The 20,416-nt window shown below is 41.5% G+C and overlaps 1 protein-coding gene across 1 annotated transcript in view; it reads left to right on the top strand.

Moving 5' to 3' along the window:
* Positions 1-20,416, top strand: part of psme4b (proteasome activator subunit 4b) — a gene marked incomplete at both ends in the record, with an annotated part of 34,691 nt that overhangs the window by 10,625 nt on the left and 3,650 nt on the right. Inside the window, 33 exons of the mRNA XM_083933326.1 lie at positions 520-606; positions 1,543-1,729; positions 2,077-2,166; positions 2,710-2,774; positions 2,967-3,117; positions 3,813-3,911; positions 4,183-4,252; positions 5,003-5,070; positions 6,190-6,393; positions 7,923-8,080; positions 8,354-8,449; positions 8,543-8,598; positions 8,734-8,790; positions 8,893-8,948; positions 9,051-9,149; positions 9,244-9,306; positions 9,453-9,548; positions 9,694-9,825; positions 11,179-11,388; positions 11,477-11,613; positions 11,780-11,833; positions 12,094-12,223; positions 13,067-13,148; positions 13,934-14,081; positions 14,520-14,586; positions 14,675-14,800; positions 15,073-15,225; positions 15,542-15,646; positions 16,671-16,762; positions 16,965-17,102; positions 17,301-17,503; positions 18,755-18,840; positions 19,012-19,140. Coding sequence (XP_083789452.1) covers positions 520-606; positions 1,543-1,729; positions 2,077-2,166; positions 2,710-2,774; positions 2,967-3,117; positions 3,813-3,911; positions 4,183-4,252; positions 5,003-5,070; positions 6,190-6,393; positions 7,923-8,080; positions 8,354-8,449; positions 8,543-8,598; positions 8,734-8,790; positions 8,893-8,948; positions 9,051-9,149; positions 9,244-9,306; positions 9,453-9,548; positions 9,694-9,825; positions 11,179-11,388; positions 11,477-11,613; positions 11,780-11,833; positions 12,094-12,223; positions 13,067-13,148; positions 13,934-14,081; positions 14,520-14,586; positions 14,675-14,800; positions 15,073-15,225; positions 15,542-15,646; positions 16,671-16,762; positions 16,965-17,102; positions 17,301-17,503; positions 18,755-18,840; positions 19,012-19,140 — 3,694 coding nt within the window. The remainder of the gene's footprint in view (positions 1-519; positions 607-1,542; positions 1,730-2,076; positions 2,167-2,709; positions 2,775-2,966; positions 3,118-3,812; positions 3,912-4,182; positions 4,253-5,002; positions 5,071-6,189; positions 6,394-7,922; positions 8,081-8,353; positions 8,450-8,542; positions 8,599-8,733; positions 8,791-8,892; positions 8,949-9,050; positions 9,150-9,243; positions 9,307-9,452; positions 9,549-9,693; positions 9,826-11,178; positions 11,389-11,476; positions 11,614-11,779; positions 11,834-12,093; positions 12,224-13,066; positions 13,149-13,933; positions 14,082-14,519; positions 14,587-14,674; positions 14,801-15,072; positions 15,226-15,541; positions 15,647-16,670; positions 16,763-16,964; positions 17,103-17,300; positions 17,504-18,754; positions 18,841-19,011; positions 19,141-20,416) is intronic.

The raw sequence follows: 20,416 nt of genomic DNA, 5'->3' as shown, positions 1-20,416 counted from the left end.
ACGTTTAATGACTAAAATGTGTCTGGGTCTGTCTTTTGACAAACCGATTCTGACGATTGTTCTTTACCTCACTGTTATTGGTTTTATCTTGACAATAATGTAATTTTTCCACCAAATATCACAGCTACCAACACCCTCTCTGTAAAATGGTGATTAGTGGAAAAGTGGACGTTTTGGAGACATCTAATTTACATGTAACCATTATTTCAACAGCATTCCAATTATTATTTCGTGTGTGGTTAGGAGGCGCTTCATAATATATGTAACCTGTAGTGGTTTTAACCTACAAAATCCCTCAGCGTTTACTGGGTTGTTGCCATTTCGACATGCTTTTGAATCAGCGCCAGTCAGTTATCTAACAGGTCCAAACCCTGCTGTGTCTCACTAGTGAGTACTGCCATATGGCCTCAACAACAACAAGCCTAATCTGGACAAAGATAGGTCATCTGTGATTATCTACTTGTGCATGCATGTGTGTAATGTAATGTTATTAATCTTCCCTCTTGTGGTGATGTGCAGTAAAACCGGCAGTACGGATGCAGCCTACGCTCTTCAGAACCTGGCTCTCCTCACACCAGAACTCACCATCCCACCTGTACTTGAGAAGTGAGTGTTTGCCATGAACCACGCCAATGTACTGTAGAAATAATAGTAATAGAAAAAAGACTCCTGTTAGTATTCTTTGTGCTCGTTTGATTTGGGAGATAATCATGCTTTTTAGTTTCAGAGCTACGGATCCAATAATTTGGGGTCCTTAGGGGTATGTAAACAGGAAGTATACATGTGCCATGGAGTCAGTTAGATAGCTGCGGGCTACGACTTGAGCCCCTTTTTTTCAGCCGTTATTTGGTTATATTTCGACAAATTAGTGCCATGTCATAGTAGGAATTAAATGGTTACCAGTTTAATGATAAACCGTGGTAAAATAAAATAAAACAATCCTGTATACCTAATCACAGTATATCGTTGAGTGGGACTTTTTGTTTTTATAGGGCTAAAATCATTATTTCCCTGACATTTTAATGGTGTTTTCTAGAATGCCAAGGTACTGGCTATGTTATTATCTTAACGCAAACAAAACATGTATTTAATTATTAGTATATGTCATTAACATTTTTAGCACATTTTAACAATATTGCAATAACTCTGATGACCGTGCTAATTCTCTAATTAAAAGTATCCGTAATGAGCAACTAGCAGTTCCTATTTGCACTCTACCCATATGCCGACAACTGTTACTGGATAACTCTGATACTGAAACTTAAAAAGGTTATTCTCAGGTGAGTTCTTAACTTTTAAGGAGCATCATGTTTATTCGCAATAACAAATGAGATGATTGTATCCTTAGGTAGTGTAAGTCACACCAAATCTAAAAATATGTACATCATGTATGAGATGTGTTTAGATTTAACTAAGCAGGCCCAATCAGCAAACAAACTACAATAATAACATCCAGTTGTTTCCAGAACCTCTGTGCCTACCCCTCAACTCTCCTGTCATTACATCTTTGTTATTTACCTCCTCATTTCTTGTGTATGTCAGGATGTATACAGCGATGGAGACCCTGATAGAGCCCCACACCCTAACTGCCACCCTCAGCTGCATGATAGGCATGGCTCGCAGCTTGGTTTCCCCAAACAACCATTACCCAGAGGGCCGCAGGCACGTGCTCCCACTGCTCATGGGCTCTCTGCCAGGGGTGGACCCTAACGACTTCAGCAAGTGCATGGTGAGTAATGGATGTGTTGATTAGTAATGAAGAAGAATCTTTAGACAAGTAGACAATGCAGCTCTTGCTGATTAAATTCCCCTCTCGTGTACTCTGGTCTATCCTATTAATAATTCCTGAAAGTGGGATGAATATCTTAGTTTGAAGAACTCGCAATTACTGAGGCTCAATCCTCCGTTTCTGCTTGGATTGTAAAATGGATTGGTTTTCTTTTTTTAGTGTGCTCATTGTCTCCAGACTACATTAATCCATCCATTTGAAAAAGTTATTCCACCGACATCTGGAAGGTTATTTAACTTGGGCCATGATGTAAAATTGATCTGTTTCCCGTCTCTGGCTCTGTCCAGATAACGTTCCAGTTCATCGCCACCTTCACCACTCTGGTGCCTATAGTGGATTGTTCGTCTGCTCCTTCTCAACACAGCAATCTCACAGAGGTACACACACACACACACACACACACACACACACGTTAACAATTTAGACAGAGTACTTGGTATTAGTTGTTTAAAGACCTCTTTTTATCTTAAGGGACTTTTTTGTAAAGTTAGCTAAGAATGTTGATACCACTCATGAATATGCAGCTTTTTAGCTTAGCTTAGCTTAGCCTAGCACGAAGAGGGGAAACGGCTAGCCTGTCTCTGTCCTATGTTAACAAAATCCACCAACAGCACAACCAAAAACTCACAAATGTGTGAAATGAAAAGTTTTACAAGGCGGCGCAGTCACCTCTTGGAGTTTTCTCATTACTGCGAGGTTGCCAGTACCAGGCTAGCTGTCTTATGTTAAGCTAAGATAACCGTCCCCTGGCTCCTGCTTAATTTACAAACATGAGTGGTGTCAATCTTGGTCCAAAATACAAAATAATGTATTTCCCAAAATGGTTAACTATTTTTTTTTCTTAACTATTTGAAACAACAACATCTCAGAGTCATATTATGCAAATCCACTAACCGAGGATTTCTATTTCTCCCTCTCAGATTGAGAAAAGTCTTTGTTTTGCTTCAGCTGAGTTTGAAGACTTCATTCTACAGTTTCTGGACAGGTAGAGACAAATTACCAAGTCAAACTGTCACTTAGTGAAGCCTCGTTGTCAACATCTTGAGTGTATCTCTTTATGTTGGAAATACACCGATCTGCATCACTGGCTCTGCTAGCTACGTATAACAGTTTTTTTGTTAGATATTGACATTTTCATTGCTGACACATGTATAAGTGTGTGTGTGTCTGTGTGCAGGTGTTTTGCTCTGATAGACAGCAGCACCCTGGAACAGACAAGAGATGAGATGGAGACGGATACCCAGACTCATCTGGAGAGCCTCGTGGAGCTGGGCCTGTCCTCCACTGTCAGCACCATCCTAACACAATGCTCCACAGAAATATACAAGGTAAACACACACGCACACACAGACACTCACTCTCTCTCTTGCCTTTAAGTTCATTAATTCACTAATCACAAACGCTAATTTTAATCCTCACTGTCCTCTGAGCCAAAATCCAAATGAAACTCTTCCAATTCAGATTGCTAACCTTAAAGGCCCTTAAAACTAATTTCTCTAATCAAAATGTGATGACAGTTCTTTGGTTGTAGAAAGATGAAGTCCCTTGCCTTCCAGTGAACTACCATGGGACCTTATTTTGGACAATATATGTAGCCAAGCACCGTTCATCTGCACACATTTCCCACACTGCCATGAGACAGAGCTGGATTTCAATCAGCGAAACTCGCTTAAGTTTTGAAACGGAGTTCTTAAGGGTTTTAAAGGTACATATCCATTCATTAAACAAAAGTAAACAAAATGGTAGCTATTCTGTTACTCTACATTCATCTGGATGCATTTGTCTAACACAGTTCATCAAGACCACCTTCACTCATCAACATGCATCAAAACACAAGGAAACCTGCTGTAACTCTCAGCTTGATTGACAGTTTTGACACCTATTTAAGTATGAAACAAAAAGCTCTTAGCTATGATTTATGATGCAGCTTTCTTTATAAGTCAAACCCTTGTGCTATGTATTGTATGTATACTTAGTATATATCTGCGTCATCTGATCTTCCCAAACTTTGCTTTTGTGTTAGATGGCGTTACAAAAGGTGTATAACTTTGCCACCTCCAACATCTTTGAGACGTGTGTGTCAGGCAGGATGGTGGCTGACATGTGCCGAGCTGCTGCAAAGGTATGTGTTCATCTGCTTTATATCTTCGTCTCTTTGCCTCACTCACTTCACTAAGCGGAACACAGCAGGGGGATGTGTGAACTGTCATGTTGCATATTTTCTAAAATAGGAAAATAATTATGTATGATACAGACATACTGTACATACATTTTTTCATCCAAAACCTCTACTGACATCCTCTGTGTGTTCTTTATTTCATTTTCATGATTCAATTTTCACTTTCTGCATGCTTGTGTCTCTGCCTGGGAATCTAAATGTGTATCTGTTGCAGTGTCATCCCGCTGAGTCGCTCCGTCTGTTCGTCCCTCACTGCTGCAGCGTCATTTTCAACATTACTGACAGTCAGTACCACTTTGTGTGTGTGGAACAGTCTAGTGTATGTGTGTGTGTGTGTGTGTGTGTTTGTGTAGAGTAGATCCAACTGTAATGTGTTTGCATAAATACTGTACAAGTCCTTTTGAAGCTAATGAGTTCATTTACATGCTTGTTCACTGCGAAATGAAACCTGCAACGTGCAAGAAAAATCTTCAAATGTCTGGATTTTAATACTTTGTCAGATCTCAGAGCAGTTACAAGATATTATTAGGCACAGTGCAAAGTCATAATAAAAATAAAACCGAAGTGTTAATCAGTGATAATCAATTCACAATTACAATGCTGACATGTTGATGACATTATGTTTAGCAGGTTTAGTTATGGTTTTCTTAGTTTAGTCTGTTGGCATCATGCTCACATTTGCTAATAAAAGCAGTACAGCTGTGGCTGATGGGAAGGGAATTTAGCAGGTGTTTGATCATGAACAAGTAATTACAGTTTAGACATAATGATGGCTCTAAATGACGAGTCAAGGAATCACCAAAAGTCTAACAATTCACCCTACGGGGGGAGATTAATGTTGGTACAAAATTTCATGGCAATCCATCCAATAGTTGTCAAGATATTCCAGTTTGGACCACAGTGGCTGCTGTTACTAAAACCTGAAATGACTCCAAAATTCAGCAAAAGCAGCTCAGTCTGTCAGGGGAGCAGTACAGTACATGAATCGTATTATCTGTCTGTCTGTGTGTGCGCGTGCGTGTGTGTGTGTGTAGATGAGGAGCTGCACAGTGAAGCCGAGCTGGATAAGGAGCTGCTGTGGAATCTCCAGCTGCTCTCTGAGGTGAGACGAGGATCTATCGAGTCCCGAGTGCTTCAACATTAAAAAAATATGAATCCTGCTAATTTGTTTTATCCAGTGTGTATCAAAAATGTCAAGGTCTCCGAGTCAAATGAAACTAAAATGAGTAGAAGAGAGAGACATGTCCACTTGTTTTGAATGAGCCGTTAGCTATGCTCTCTTCAAAGCCACCAGGCACAATTGACAAAAACAGTAGTTTTACCCTCACAGAACACGGATAGTTGCTAGTCGACCGCTGCCTCGGCGGAAAGGTAAAGTGGTGAAAATATTCTAAATGTAGCATATGAATATTTTTTTTTATGTGACTTAAATACATTTAGCTGCTGCCCCCATCCACATTAGTACATTTCTTAGTTTCCGGCTTGCTTCTCCATACTGGAAGCGTGCTGACCGCTATCTACTGAAGGTACTATTTTCATAAACAGATTCTGCACAGGACTGTAGAATATTTAGGCAACAAGACAAGATTTGGGTAGCTAATCTGACCGTAAAAAAAGACCGCCAACCAGAAGAGCATGTCTCGGTCTGGATATCCGCTGGCTACACAGAAAGCCTGAACTATTAGCTGTTGCCCCCAGAGGCTCAATTGTCTTCAGACAGAAAGCCGATGGGTCCGAGATTGCTGTGGGTAACACACTGACTATGGATAAGTACCTCATACAACCCCGCTTCAAAAGGTCTGAACTATCCCTTTAATAATGCCTTTTTTTTGCAGTGTGCACCCTGCGCGGTCATAAATATCATGGAGCTTTGTCGTTAACCAGAACATATTGATACCCTTTCTGTTTTGTTTTATTACTCCTGGGAGCTTAATGCGAGTGGGAGCGAGCCAGATGCTGTGATTTACTGGAGAACCTCAATATTAAAGACACAGCTCTCCACTGAAATGTGTGTGTGTGTGTGTGTGTGTGTGTGTGTGTGTGTGTGTGTGTGTGTGTGTGTGTGTGTGTGTGTGTGTGTGTGTGTGTGTGTGTGTGTGTGTGTGTGTGTGTGTGTGTGTGTGTGTGTGTGTGTGTGTGTGTGTGTGTGTGTGTGTGTGTGTGTGTGTGTGTGTGTGTGTGTGTGTGTGTGTGTGTGTGTGTGTGTGTGTGTTGTTTTTAGGTAACCCGTGTGGATGGTGAACAGCTGTTAAAATACCAGGGGGACCTGGAGCGGATCCTGTGTGTGTGTTTGCGTCTGCGCTGCAAACAGGCGTACACACTTGCCTGCAGTCTGCTGGAGCACACACTCCGTTCGATGTCCCTCATCTATCCCACAGAGTACCGCAGCACCTCTGGAGGCTTTGATACTGACCTCCCTATAAGGGTAAACACACACTGGCATCTATACAGCACAGAGGAAGATTACTTCAAAAAAACCAATGACCACCACTATTTAATCTTTCTATAATTAAATCCAGTCCCTTGACTCTAACTGCATAGTTTCAACTTTGGCTTATTTACTAACCTCTTCGAGTGCAAATTGACTCTTATCACAGCTATTACAGTATCTAGTCTGGGGCAGGAAATGGAGGTTTTCTCCAAAAAAAATGCCACAAACACAATCTTTAAACCTGTTGGGTTTTTTTTATTCTTGCAGTTTAATTAAATGGGATGTTACAGGTTCAGTAATTGCAATGCCATTTCCATCTCCAGGAAGAAAATTAGAAAGCCTTTATAGAAGTGAAATGAAATTGCTGCACCACTGGACGATATACTAATGCTACGGTCACGCTTTAGTTTCCAGTTTTGAAGTTGTTTTCTTTGTATGACAACCAAATGTATGTAAACAAATAATGTTAATGCATTTCTGTTGCTTAGCTTTACACAGAAGGGAAACAGATAAGGCAAAAGAAAGAACATAATGAACTAAATGGGCTCACTCTTTGCACAGACTTTGAATATTAACTATAATGATGCTTATTCAAATCGGACAGTGATTCCCAACCTGAGGGTCGGGACCCCCAAAAAGGGCCACAAGATAAATGTGAGGGGGTCACAAGATGATTGATAAAGAAATAAATATTATTGTGTACAATATTGTATATGTTTTTTCTTTTAATTTCACATTTTTTCTCAGATTTCTGTACATTGGCTTTTCTCTTTTGCTATTTTCTTGAATAAAGCAAGGTAGCTAACAAGCTATGTAGGAAAGTGACACCCCCTTTCTTAAACCCACCCACTAAACTCTGATTGGTCGCCCGGGTCAAGATGAATACTTAAACAAAGTCTAAAAGTATCAGAAAAGTTACTAAGTCCCAAGACCCAGTAATGTCCGTTCCACTGTAAGCTACTGCTCATACTAGACCAAGTGAGCGTGTTGAATGAAGAAAAAGTGCATTTCCTTGCTTATACATTGAGATTTTAATTTTTTTATGAAGTGAATACTCAGCTTTTCTTTGTAAAGGTGAATAATCTCACTTCAAGGCTAACTGCAAGCTCAAAGAGGATTTGTCTCATGTCTGTTACTCTGTGGCAGCAGGAGACAAACATGAGCTTCTCGCCCTGCAGCATTTCAGAGACAGGCTTTTTAATGCTATTTTGTCATGTTTTTGTACATGAGTGCAGGGAAGGTGTGTTTCTGTTTTGATGTTAAGGTGGTTGTAATTACTGCTATGCTCCCCCGCTTCTTTTACATATTGGCCTCTTTTCATTTGCAGTTCATGGTCACTGGTTTTGTATTTTGATTTAGTTTGTTGATTTCTCATTCTGAGGTATTTTGCTAGCTTGGTTCTTTTGCTAGTCGGCCATCTGATAGTAGATCAGTTTGTTGCAGAATTAGCTTTCCTCTGTCATATGTTTGGTGTCCTTACCCTTTTTTGTTTGTTTTCAATACCTCTGTGTATCTGTCTCTAGGACTGGGGCAGAGCTGGAGATGTGGCAGACTTGGGTGTGTGTTGGCACGTGCCTAATCAGGAAGAGGAGAACTTTGTTTTCCAGCTGCTGTCCCGCCTCCTGCACCCTGAGCTGGAGCGAATCAAGGGCCACGTCTCTGGAGATCAGCCAATGAGCAGGTGTGCTGTCGTTTTTCTCAGTTTTCCATTTTTAGACGTAATCAGGCACACGCTCAAACAAAACAAAGAAACACGTAGCCTTTCAGTGCTGATAAATGAGTCTGTCTAGGTCCAAAAAATGTAAACCTGGAAGCTAACATCTGTTTTCAATATATGTCTTGATGAAGCCCAATCAAGAGCGCAGAGGGTTGAAACACCATTACAGACATGCCAAGTCAATTCACAATAAACACAAAGCTATGAAAGGACTGTAACGAGTGGTCTGATTCACAGGGAGGAGCTGTTGCAGAGCCTTGCTATTGTGCAGCACTGCCTTCTTGGAGCTGGAAGCATGCTGCCCCCTCTGGATGGACCACACGTATCTGACCTGTGAGTCCTGCAGCTCCACACACACACACACATGAAAACACATTTTCTTGCAGGCTTGTCACGTTTCACTCCTTACATTTTGTGTATACCCAGTGTGCCCTCCATGGTAAACCTGGGGGAGATCAAGCTGCATATAGGTGTCGACTACGGTAAGAAAATACAAGCAAGCCGCCACACAGCACATGCACAAGTAGCCGCTCTCTGAACAGTTGCAGTGGCTGATAAGGCTGCTCATCCTGTATTCTGTGTCCATACGGGACGCCTGTGTGTCTCCTCCCCTCCAGATGATTCACGAGAGAACTACAGAGAGTCCATCTGCCAAACCATGAGACTGCTGCTACGTGAGTGAATACTTTAACGCCACCACACTCCGGCACTAAACTCCTCACTTTGTTTGGAGCGTGGTTGTGATACACAATTAATCTATATCCCCTCTTATCCAGACCACATCTTGGAGCACTCTGAGGATGACACAAAGTCCCTCTTTGTCATCATTAAGGTGATTTTTCTATTATTTATGTGTGAAATGTTATTATTCTATCCTGCGGTGGGTTTGCAAAAGGTCTCACAGCTCCCCGTTTTTCTGTCTGTCTGACTACAGATCGTCAGTGACCTCATGTTTTTCCGAGGCACTCACAAGAAGGAGTTTGACTCACGCTGGAAAAGCTTCACTCTCGTCAAGAAGTCCATGGAAAACAGGGTGAGTTAGAAAAGGACAACCAGGCTGCTGATTGTTGTCAGTTTAAATGAGTTACTCACAGGGTGATTTAAGAGTGTCGCCTTTCCTTCTGCAGCTCCATGGGAAAAAGCAGCACATTAGAGCACTGCTCATCGACCGGGTTCTACTCCAGCATGAGGTTCGTCTGACAACACGCGCTTTGTGCAGGGTCACGGATGTAGCTGTAATCACATGCATTTCAGTCAGAAGTTGGTGTTTGTTTGGTTCTTGTTGTGTGTTTTTTTTTTTTAACTTTATTTGAATATTGTATTTCTGTATGAATAGATGAGGAAGCTGGTGGTGGAGGGCAGTGAATATAAAGTGGTTCATCAGGAGCTGCTCTGTGATCTGCTGCTGCTTTCTACCAGCACTTACAGCCAGGTAACACTGACGTGAAAAAAATAATCCAATCAGAACATCTGGTGGTTCCCATTTTCCTGATGGTATTAACACGAATATCTCTGGTGATATAGCCATTAAATGAGAATGTATGCATATACATCTGTGTGTGCGCGTGTCCTTGCAGGTACGTAGCAGGGCCCAGCATGTGCTGACAGCCGCACTGGGAACCTTTAGCTTTTCCTACAGAGACCTGGTACCCCGAATCCTGCAACTGCTCTCTCCGCAACACACCACTGGCACACAACAACAGTTAAAGGTACTACAAACACACACACACACACACACACAGACACATTCACGACAGACAGACACACACACACATACAGAACATGGTGACAAACGCATCCATCGCCGTTCTGAACTTGCTCATAATGGTCACTGTCCGTGGTGCTGAAACTTGAAGGCGGTCCAAAACTGTATTTGATGTCTACATTGGACTCCCTACACTGGTTACCTTTTGGCCTTCAGCATTGATTTTAAAGTTTTACTTCTTGTTTTTAAGGGAGGGTGACCATGCTCCATCCTGTATTGCTGCCCTTTTTTTGCTCCTTACACTCCTGATCTTAGCCTGAAGTCCGCTGACCAGTTTATGTTGACTGTCCGCAGGGCTAGACTGAAAGGTGATAGCACAGGGCACAGTTACGGTCAGGGCACCAGAACTGTGGAAAAGTCTTCTGTTGGAAATCAGACGAGCAACATCAGTTTCCTCTTTTAACACTCTTCTCAAGACCTATTTCTGCAAATTGGCTTTTAATTTGAAGCTTGAGTTTTATTTGAATTTATTTCATTTTACCGTTCCAAATTAAATATTCATTCTGGTAAATTGAATATGTTTTGTCTTTTGAGTGTGTTCATCATTTATCTGTTCTTAAGTCTTTGAAGCACTTTCTAAACTTCTTTTTGAAGTGTGTAATGTAAATAGTGGTTCTTATTGCGATTACGCCCGATATCGTGCTCCATACCATATTGATGCCAGAAAGTCCGCAGCATTGTCTCTGTATTTCACAGAATGTATTTTACAGATTACTCTAATGTTTCTTTGATGCACACTGTGAAGGATGCAGCATATATTCCAGCCACAGGGCTTGACTGTCAATTTGCCTGTGCTGTAGATGTTTATACCACCATATACAGTTTAATCTCTCTTGTGTCCAAGTTTCAAGGTCATCTGTATCGTCCCACTGGGGGGGGGGGGGGGGGGGGGGGAATTCATTTTCACGTGTTCACATAAAAGCAGAATACAAAAAGACAATATCAACAAAACAATAAATCACAGAGGTCGAGCGGGGAAATGGAAATGGGAAGTTACAAATTCACAAGTTTGCAAGTAAGTCTTTTCTTGTTGAACAGATTTAGATTTCCAAACCAACCAATAATACAAAAGGTTAAAATCTTTTCAGTGAAACATCTGTAAAAAAAAAAAAAGAGTCATCATCTCAGGAGAAAAAGGGCATCAACATGGGATTTGTAACTCAGTTTGTTGTCAATTATATGCAGCTATCCAATAAGTCAACACCTTTTGACCTCCATCTGAAATCAATGATATTGTCTTTCATTTCTGACACATGTTAGATGGAAGTAAAGACAGTCTTCACCGTGTGTGTTTCAGGGAGCTCTGTACTGTCTGCTGGGTCTGCACAGTGGTCCTTGTCTGGCTACTGCGAGGGACTGGGATTGTGTTGGGGAGGTGTGGCCCGCTTTGGTCCGTCTTGGACTGTCGCCCACCATGACCCTGGAGAAATCATCCATTGGCGCACTGCTAGATGAAGTCACGGACCGCATCCACCGCCACCACGACACCATAGGGATCTATTTTACTGTGAGCAACGTTTTCATTAACAGTTAACACAATACCCTCCTTTGATTTTTTTTTTTTTTCATTGATCCTCATTGTCTTCCACTTCTAGGTGTCCGAGGCATGTGTAGAGGTAGCCAATCACATCTCACAGTCTCAAAATCCCACGCCTTGTTTAGAGGCACCATCCGTAGAGGAGCTGAAAGAGGGGCTTCAGCGTCAGAGAATCAGAAATGTGGTTGCTGCGAGGTAGGAAAACTGGAGTGGTTTTTATTTGTACCATGATTGGGTTTGTATAGCCTCTCTCAAGGTTACAGAAGAGCTAGAGCATCATCATAGCATGTATTATTATTTGTTACTATTGGCAGTAGTAAGAGAAGCGCTACTGACCAACGCTTCTTTTTCTTTTGTAAAGGAAATATGAGAAGCTGGTCAACGATCTCTTGGACTGCCTTGAAGACAGTAACCTGTAGGTATCTCCTCCACCTGTATATGTGTTTTATGTACTGTGTAAGCACTTCTCATTACACACTATGTATGTTATGTAATATATTGTGTATTTAAAAGGGTTTCAAGGATCAACAATCAGTGAAATGTATAAAAAATATATATTTCTTATCGTAGAGACCCACCGCAAAAGTTTAGTGAAAAGTTTCATTTGCGGTACTGAATTATTTGTTTTTTATTACCTACAAGACTTGGTTGCATGTTTGTCTGCTTGTGTTTAAGGCCCTGGAAGTTTGAGCACATTGCCACAGACTTGTTGTCCCTTCAGCTGAGAGACGATCACCCGCTGCCCCCCGACGCTGTCCTCTTCTTCACACAGGGCCTCACACATGACTCCATCAGCATACGCAAGGTGTGTGTGTGTCTGTCTGAGTTTGTCTTTGTGTGGATTAAAGGTTATTCGTGGTGCATCACATGTAACATCACCAAAGCAGAAATAATTAAATTCTATTCAAACGTTGAGCTTATGTGATGATTCAGACAGAGTTTCATACATCATAATAACTGTATAAAGTACGTACTATATACCAATCTTTTTAGTGTCAACACACTTTTTAACTAACAGGAAACGATAAGTGCACCTTTTGGATGTCAGTCAAACTGTGACTTTAGATTGTCATTTCCCATTAAACTTCCCAATGAGAAAAGAAAATATCTTCCAAAGATTCAACATTTTAAGACAGATACAGTATACATAGAGAATTTCACAACAAAAATTAGACATGCAAGCCTCCATTTCCTTTTTGCATTGCGGTACAATCAACAGCATACACTACCATCAAGTGTTTGTTTTTTTAGTACACTGGCTTTTCAGGTTCTCAAATACTGCTTATAATTAGTGTGTTGTATTGATTTGGGCACAGCTAGAGTTTTAAATTCAAGTTTTGTTTGTTTACTGTACAGTAACAAAAAAGCAAGTCCGAAAGAGGCCTGTGTAAAAAGTGTGAGTGAAATGTACAATTAAAAATACAATACGGCAAACTTTATTATTTATGAAATTTGTCTTGGACTCAAATATTGAGCACAAGTAGCAGCAATATATTAAAAAATAAGCAGCAGTGCCACAGAATAATGTAAAACTGCGACTGACCAGTGCATGTTCCAGCTCACTGTAACTAGTAAGACAGCGTTTTTGGCACCAGGAGCTGCTGTGTTTGTGCGTGGCTCCACTCTATAATCGTCCTCTCTCTCTCAGGTGGCAATCTCAGCAGTGGCTGGCATCCTGAAACAGCTAAAACGACCAAGAAAGAAAGTGACTGTGAAGCCATCAGATCTCAGTGAGTATAAGCACACCTACACACACACACACACACACACACACACACACACACACTAAGAATCGTATACAGGATATAACTATAACATGTAGGCAGGCCTTTTCTCAATCCAGCATTTCAGCCTTATCAGTCCTATTTTAAAGGTCCCATATTGAAAAAAGTTTTTTTTATTACATAGCAGGTTGAGGTGCTATATAAATACTGTGAAAGTATCGAAATGCTCAGTCTACAGTAAAATGCATGCGGCCCATATTCAGAAACTGCATTTAAATGAGCCGTGAGGACTTCTGTACGGTTGTGATGTCACAATAATACTATATGTAGGTGGAAAGTGCTGCTTCAGTGCTGTTACAGTCATTCCCCGGCTACAAAGACGGTGCAGAGATGACAAGCGTGCAGATGGGGAAGACCCGGAAACACTGACCAATCAGAGCAGACTGGGCTTTTTAAAGAGACAGGTGTGAGAGGGTGAATACAGGTATATTCCCACAGACAATATGAGAAAAAAGGTTGTTTTTTAGTAGAATCCCAAGAAACAAGCATGAACCTAAAAATTAGCTTCTTATTATTAATTTAAATAATTAATTATAATCTACAGAGTGTGTGGTTCCCATTGCGTAAGCAATAAGACCGAAAAATATGAATCTACATTTGCTTCAAATTAGAAAATCTTTTATATATACATTTTTTCCCCGTCTAGATGCCACAAACACACACTCACCTACAAATAAGACTCAAAACATGCTCATATGCGTGTTCATGACTTTTCTTGCATGTGTTTTTAGGTGGTATCGAGGAGGACGTGCGTGTGGGGGATCGAGAAGGGAATTGCTGGCTGCAGTACGACAGCAACAACCTGCCTCTAAGTGAGGAACAGTGGGATTCTCAGCCATTTGTGGAGAAAACACACTTGGGCTACTACTCATGGCCGAGGTAACAAGAAAGAGTGTTTAGGTGGTGGACTTTGAAACTGGAAGGCTGATTAACTGCTTGGTTGGATGGGGCTAAATAGCTGATTGACTTAGCTGTCTGGTTGATTTGATGCTTGGCTTTGTGGCTAACTTTATGTCTGACTAACTGTTGGATGACTGATCTGGACGGATGGATAACTAGCAGGGTGTTGAGCTGACTTCCTGACTTCCTGTCATGGCCTGGCCTAGATAAGGCTCACTGAACGACTTACTGACTGGCCTAGATAGAAGAATTGATGTATAGATGGAGGGCTGGCTGGCTTGCTGACTAACTGGCTTTGCAATCATTAATTTATCCTTGCTGCGTATTTGAAGCCAGTGTGTGTCCGTCCATATTTTTGTCAGTTTGTGGTTATCTATAAATCACAGCAGCCTCTTCATTGTCTCCCGCTCCTTTCAGAGAAATGATGATCCATGCAGCTTCTGAAAAGCCCAAAGATGACCTGACATATGAAGAGATGAGTGAGGTGCTCATACCGTACCACACACAAAATCTCCCACTGCTGCCTCAGTATTACTATTATTACATTTGTCTTTTGTTTGTGTGTGACTCAGGGTGAGAAGATCATCTTTGAATATTTCTCGGACCCAGACTTTATTGAGCAGCTTATAGAGTTTCTCTCTTTGGAGGATCGGAAAGGAAAAGACAGCTTCAATCCCCGACGCTTCTGTCTCTTCAAGGTGCAATTTAAACTCTCAGCCTCAATCGATCTGACAAAGCTTTTACAAAGAAGTGACACAGCATACCACTGCTAGCCAAGGCTGAATTGAACGCAGCATAGCTGGAATTTGTGTCATCATCTGATGTGATTTATTGTTCTCTGTCAGATAGCTGACAGTTTACTTGCTTCTAATGAATGACTGCAATCTGTCTTTTTATGGGTTTAAAAAAAAAAAAAAGCTCTTGGTTCTTACACATCGAACACACTCTCATGCTCACGTTTGATTGACAGGGGCTGTTTAGTAACTATGGAGACATGTTTCTGCCGTTACTATGGCCTCACCTAGAGCAGCTTGCCAGCGACCCCCATGAGAGCTCCCAGCGCTGTGTGTGTGAGATTACTGCAGGGCTAATCAGAGGCAGCAAACTCTGGAGTTTCAGCAAGGTACTGGACACACACACGCACAGCGACAAATTCACACACTGCATCACTTTTTGATAAGAAAAGTCAATATTAATAAAAACTTTCATTACTCTGTGTGTGTGTGTGTGTGTGTGTGTGTGTGTGTGTGTGTGTGTGTGTGTGTGTGTGTGTGTGTGTGTGTGTGTGTGTGTGTGTGTGTGTGTGTGTGTGTGTGTGTGTGTGTGTGTGTGTGTGTGTGTGTGTGTGTGTGTGTGTGTGTGTGTGTGTGTGTGTGTGTGTGTGTGTGTGTGTGTGTGTGTGTGTGTGTGTGTGTGTGTGTGTGTGTGTGTGTGTTCAGGTGGATGGGTTATGGCAGCTTTTGTGCCCTTTGATCAGGACAGCATTAACCAACATCACAGTGGAAAGCTACACAGACTGGGGCACCTGCATCGCTACTGCCTGTGTGAGTTGCTCCTATGCATACAAATACACCAAACACACACAGCTAAGGGCTCAGTCAAGAAAATTGGGGGCTATATGAAGATCAGATTTTAAAAATCAATGAAACAAACGTTGGTGAAAATTGGCTTTTGAAAACACAATTTTCAGCATAAATGCTCTTTGCTTTACTTTTTGTTGTTGTTATATTTGCCTCTCTGTCTGTCTGTCTGTCTGTCTGTCTTAGGACTGATAAGGCTGTTAAATATCTTAAAGGTCCGATATTGACTCTATTGTGTAAAGTGAGATTTAAAGTGATGTCTTTTTTTTTTTGTAAAGCAACAGCAAATCTCTGAAAGTATCAAAACAGTCCACAGAGAAATGCACACATACTCAGAAACTGCGCCTTAAAACGAGTCATCAGGACTTCTGTACAGTTGTGATGTCACAACTATATTATATACAGTATAGGTTGACTGTGCCGCTATGGTGCCATTGCAGTTATTCCCTGGCTGCAATGGTGAGAGACACTGACCAATCCGAGCAGATGGGGCACTTAAAGATACAGGCGGTAAAATGGAGCATTTCAGGCGAAGGGTGAATACAGGTATATTCAGACTGAATTGAATATTAAAACATGAAACACTGAAACACAGAGCTGACATTTGTAGTTTTGAGTGAAATGTCTTCACTACTAATGGATGGATTTCCATGATATGTGTACGGACATTCATGTCGTCCTCAAGATAAATCATAATACCTTTGTTGACCCTTTCACTTTTCTTCTAGAGCCGATCAGAATATTTCTTTTCATGCAAACATACATGAAAAACAAATTACATTTGCATCAGATTAGATTAATAAATAACTAAATATTCATGTGCTAACATTCTAAACACAAATGGTACAAATGGTAAACAATGCACCTGCTAAAAACCTCAGCGTGCTCGTGTGATACACCACCTACAGGCTTGAACCAGGGACTATTTTCTCTGTCGCCCACCTGAAATAACAGTTCCAAAATAAAAGAAACCTTATTTTGTTGTTAGGAGGGCCGTGACCCCAGGAAACTCCATTGGCTCTTTGAGCTGCTGATGGAGAGCCCGCTGAGCGGAGAGGGCGGCTCATTCAGGGATGCCAGGTATGTGTGTGTGTGTGTGTGTGTCCGTGTGTCCGTGTGTGTAAATAGCTATACACACAGACTATGTGTTTATGTCATCTACAGTATTTCTGAGGTTTCTGATTTCAGGCTGCAATAGTAACCTGAGCGGACAAATGCTGAGCTGACGTGCCGCAATAACACGACGACCCTCAATCCCCTTCTCTCTCTTTGTTTCTCTCAGTCTGCTGTATGTGCTTCAGGGAGGTCTGGCCCAGCAGCAGTGGAGAGTTTCCGAACTGCTGCACAGGCTGCTGGTTTACCTGGAGCCCAAACTCACCCAGGTGTATAAGTATAAGAATGTCAGGGAGCGCATTGGAAGGTACCAGATTAACTCATCTCCTCTGGGTAACATAATCGTGGTTAAGTAGGTTAATCTAATTAGGTTGTGTGCACTGTTTGGTCTGTTCATTTCTAAGCCTCTTTATTTATCTCCACGATTGTCTCAACTGCTACTGACTCCTTTCCTTTTTTCTCCTCTCCTCCCTCACCCCCTCTCTCCTCCTCTCTCTCTCTCCAGTGTCCTGACCTATATCTTCATGATAGACGTTGCCCTGCCCAACACCCAGCCCACCTCCTCCCCCCACGTGGCAGAATTCATCACTCGGGTCCTAGAGCGGCTCAAGCCCCTCATGTCAGAGCCGGAGATTCACAACCACGTCCATGAGGAGAACACCCAGGAGACGGACAAGCGCACCCAGGCTGTCAAACTGCTCAAGACAGGTCAGAATGTGGATACAAGCATGTAAACTGTGTGGCGGATGGACATGGTTTCGACAGTAACTGTGGGAAAAAAATATATATATATATCACAAGGACAGCTTGTTCTCTTGACTGACACACTGATGCCAGATGAAACCAGCTAAAAGCTGTGAATCCTTATTCATTTTTTGTACCTTTTTAAATCTACTTTAAAAGGTAGTGAAGCGAAGATGAAGGAGAAGTGTTCAAGCCTTTCAAAAACAAAAATGGAAAAGGAGTCTTAATATTGGGCAGGGTGTTTGTACAGGCCACATAGTGCAGTCATTTATACTTGATTTTATTATTGATTTGTTTCTCTCACTTACAGTCTCCAATAGCAACTAGATAAATGAATTCCACTTTGGTTTTCAGCAGCAATCTTTTATTATTTATTATATAGTTTGGCTTTTGCCTCCACTCAAATACAATTGAGGTGGACTTTCTTTATTGGTGCTTACAGCATTTAAATATTACATTTAGAGTGAAAAAAAACACTTGAGGCACTGTAAGCAAGGCTGAAGAGTCCATTAAGGGCACAATGCGGTGGTTATAGTAATCTGTTAAAAAAATAAACCATAACGCAAAACAGTCAATTCAACCTCCATGAAATGTTTTTTCTTATCTACAGTGATTCTTATGGAAAATGTTTTATTAAAATATCAGTCAGGACATTGTATTACATTATTGGTCAAGTTGTTACATTTACATATTTTCTGGAAATTATTACATTGTTGGATGCTAGATATCTGTTCACTTAGGACTGCATTTAGACCTCTTGCATTGTTGCTCTTTCTGTTACCACCCTCATTTCCATTATACAGATAAATATCTGGGTATGAAATTACCCAAATCATTAGATACTAAATCATGATGGATTGTTATTTATTACCAGAGCAATGCAGTAAGGTCACAGCGCAGAGTCTGTTGTTTTTATTATTTGGCAGCCACCCAAAATCTCGTGTGTGTGTGTGTGTGTGTGTGTGTGTGTGTGTGTGTGTGTGTGTGTGTGTGTGTGTGTGTGTGTGTGTGTGTGTGTGTGTGTGTGTGTGTGTGTGTGTGTGTGTGTGTGTGTGTGTGTGTGTGTGTGTGTGTGTGTGTGTGTGTGTGTGTGTGTGTGTGTGTGTGTGTGTGTGTGTGTGTGTGTGTGTGTGTGTGTGTGTGTGTGTGTGTGTGTGTGTGTGTGTGTGTGTGTGTGTGTGTGTGTGTGTGTGTGCGTGCGTGCGCCATTTGCAGTGTTGAAATGGTTGATGGCGAGTGCTGGGCGCACTTTTACCACTCCTGTTCAGCAGCAACTACAGCTCCTGCCTCTGCTCTTCAAGGTAAGAACACACACAAACACACAAACAGGTCCCAGTGCAGCATTATTACCCACTCAATCTTACTTGCCCATTAAACTCAATTTCTCTCTTCATTTACTCAAAATGGTGCGTAACTCTACGTCTTCCGACCTCTCTTCATCTCTCTCTCTCTCTGTTTCTCTTTCCCTGCAGATTGCCCCGGTGGAGATTGATGAGAGCTATGATGAGATGAAGCAGGATGCTCGCACGTGTCTCTCTCTCATGTCCCAGGGCCTGCTGTATACTGAGCACATCCCTCTGGTTCTGGCAGCGCTGGAAGAGGTAATATGCACACACTCAAACACACACACTGCCCCACCTGCCTGCTGTCAGTGATCAGAGTCCAATGCTGCCCAAGACAAGACCAAAAACAACCCGTGCTATTTATTTTCCTTACTCTGTGATGCAATTACAGTATTTCTGCTGTGAGTTTTGTGAGTGAGTGGCACCCCTGTTGAGACCCCTGTGGATAAATTCTCAAATGCTCTACGAATATCTAACCATTGTGTCTGCACTTTCATATTTGATGGCAGATGGTATGAGAAAGCATTGCAACATTTTTTGGTGACACCTAAACCAAATTTTAGACACCCAAACCAGAAAGGTTTCATCTTGTAAGAACACAATCTCCTGTTCATAAATTATTTAAGGGAATAGGCCGACATTTTGGGAAATACTTGCTTTCTTCACGACAGTTAGATGAGGGAATCACCACTCCCATTTCTGTATGCTGATTTTCCTGGGGGCCTGCCTAATGCTAGAGCCAGTAGATGGTTAGCTTAGCTTAGTTTAGCACAAAGACGGAAAGCAGAGACAGCCAGCCTTGTTTTGAAGGCTATTTTGTTATTTGTTGAACACTTTTAGAGCCAAATACCTGCAAAACAAGGGAATGACGTCACACACAAGTTGACTGCGCTGGAAAACCTTTTTATTTGATGGGGTGGTGAGGTAAAGTTGGGTTTGTTCTAGCCAGGTTATCCGTTTTTAGCAATGCCAGTTGATAACAATGCATTATGCTGTGTTTTGCGGTTACAAACACAGTAGCAACATGTTCACAGATCACAGATGGAGGAGACTGTGTTTATGACCACACTCTTGAACAGAAGTGTTAATAAACAGTGTATTAATACAGCTTTCACTACTGTTGATACTCAGGGCAGCCATATTGGATTTTGAGGTTGGGGTTGGTAAGGTTCTTCTGACTACAGGTGGCATTCAAACTGAATCTTTCTGACCGGGCACTTGGAAATTTCGAATTCCTGGTTCAAATGGAAAGCACCACTTGTGCCGACATGTTAACATTGTCATTGATGGCATGTTAGCATTCATGAGCACTTAGCTCAAAGTACGGCCTCGTCTATAGCCTCACAGTCCCGCGCATTTCTGTAGAGTTTTAATCTTGTTATGCTGCAAGTGAAAGGTTTTCATAATATAGGTGTATTATAACAGGTGACAATAAGACTTGATAAACTGGTGGAGAGGCATATGAACTGAAACTAAATCAGTATCTAGTTCTCACAAGATTTAACTACACACTGTATTAATCTTCTTCTTAACT

This window comes from Echiichthys vipera, assembly GCF_963691815.1.
Source record: "Echiichthys vipera genome assembly, chromosome: 18".
NCBI lineage: Eukaryota > Metazoa > Chordata > Actinopteri > Perciformes > Trachinidae > Echiichthys > Echiichthys vipera.
This window is presented reverse-complemented; position numbering and strand designations above follow the sequence as displayed.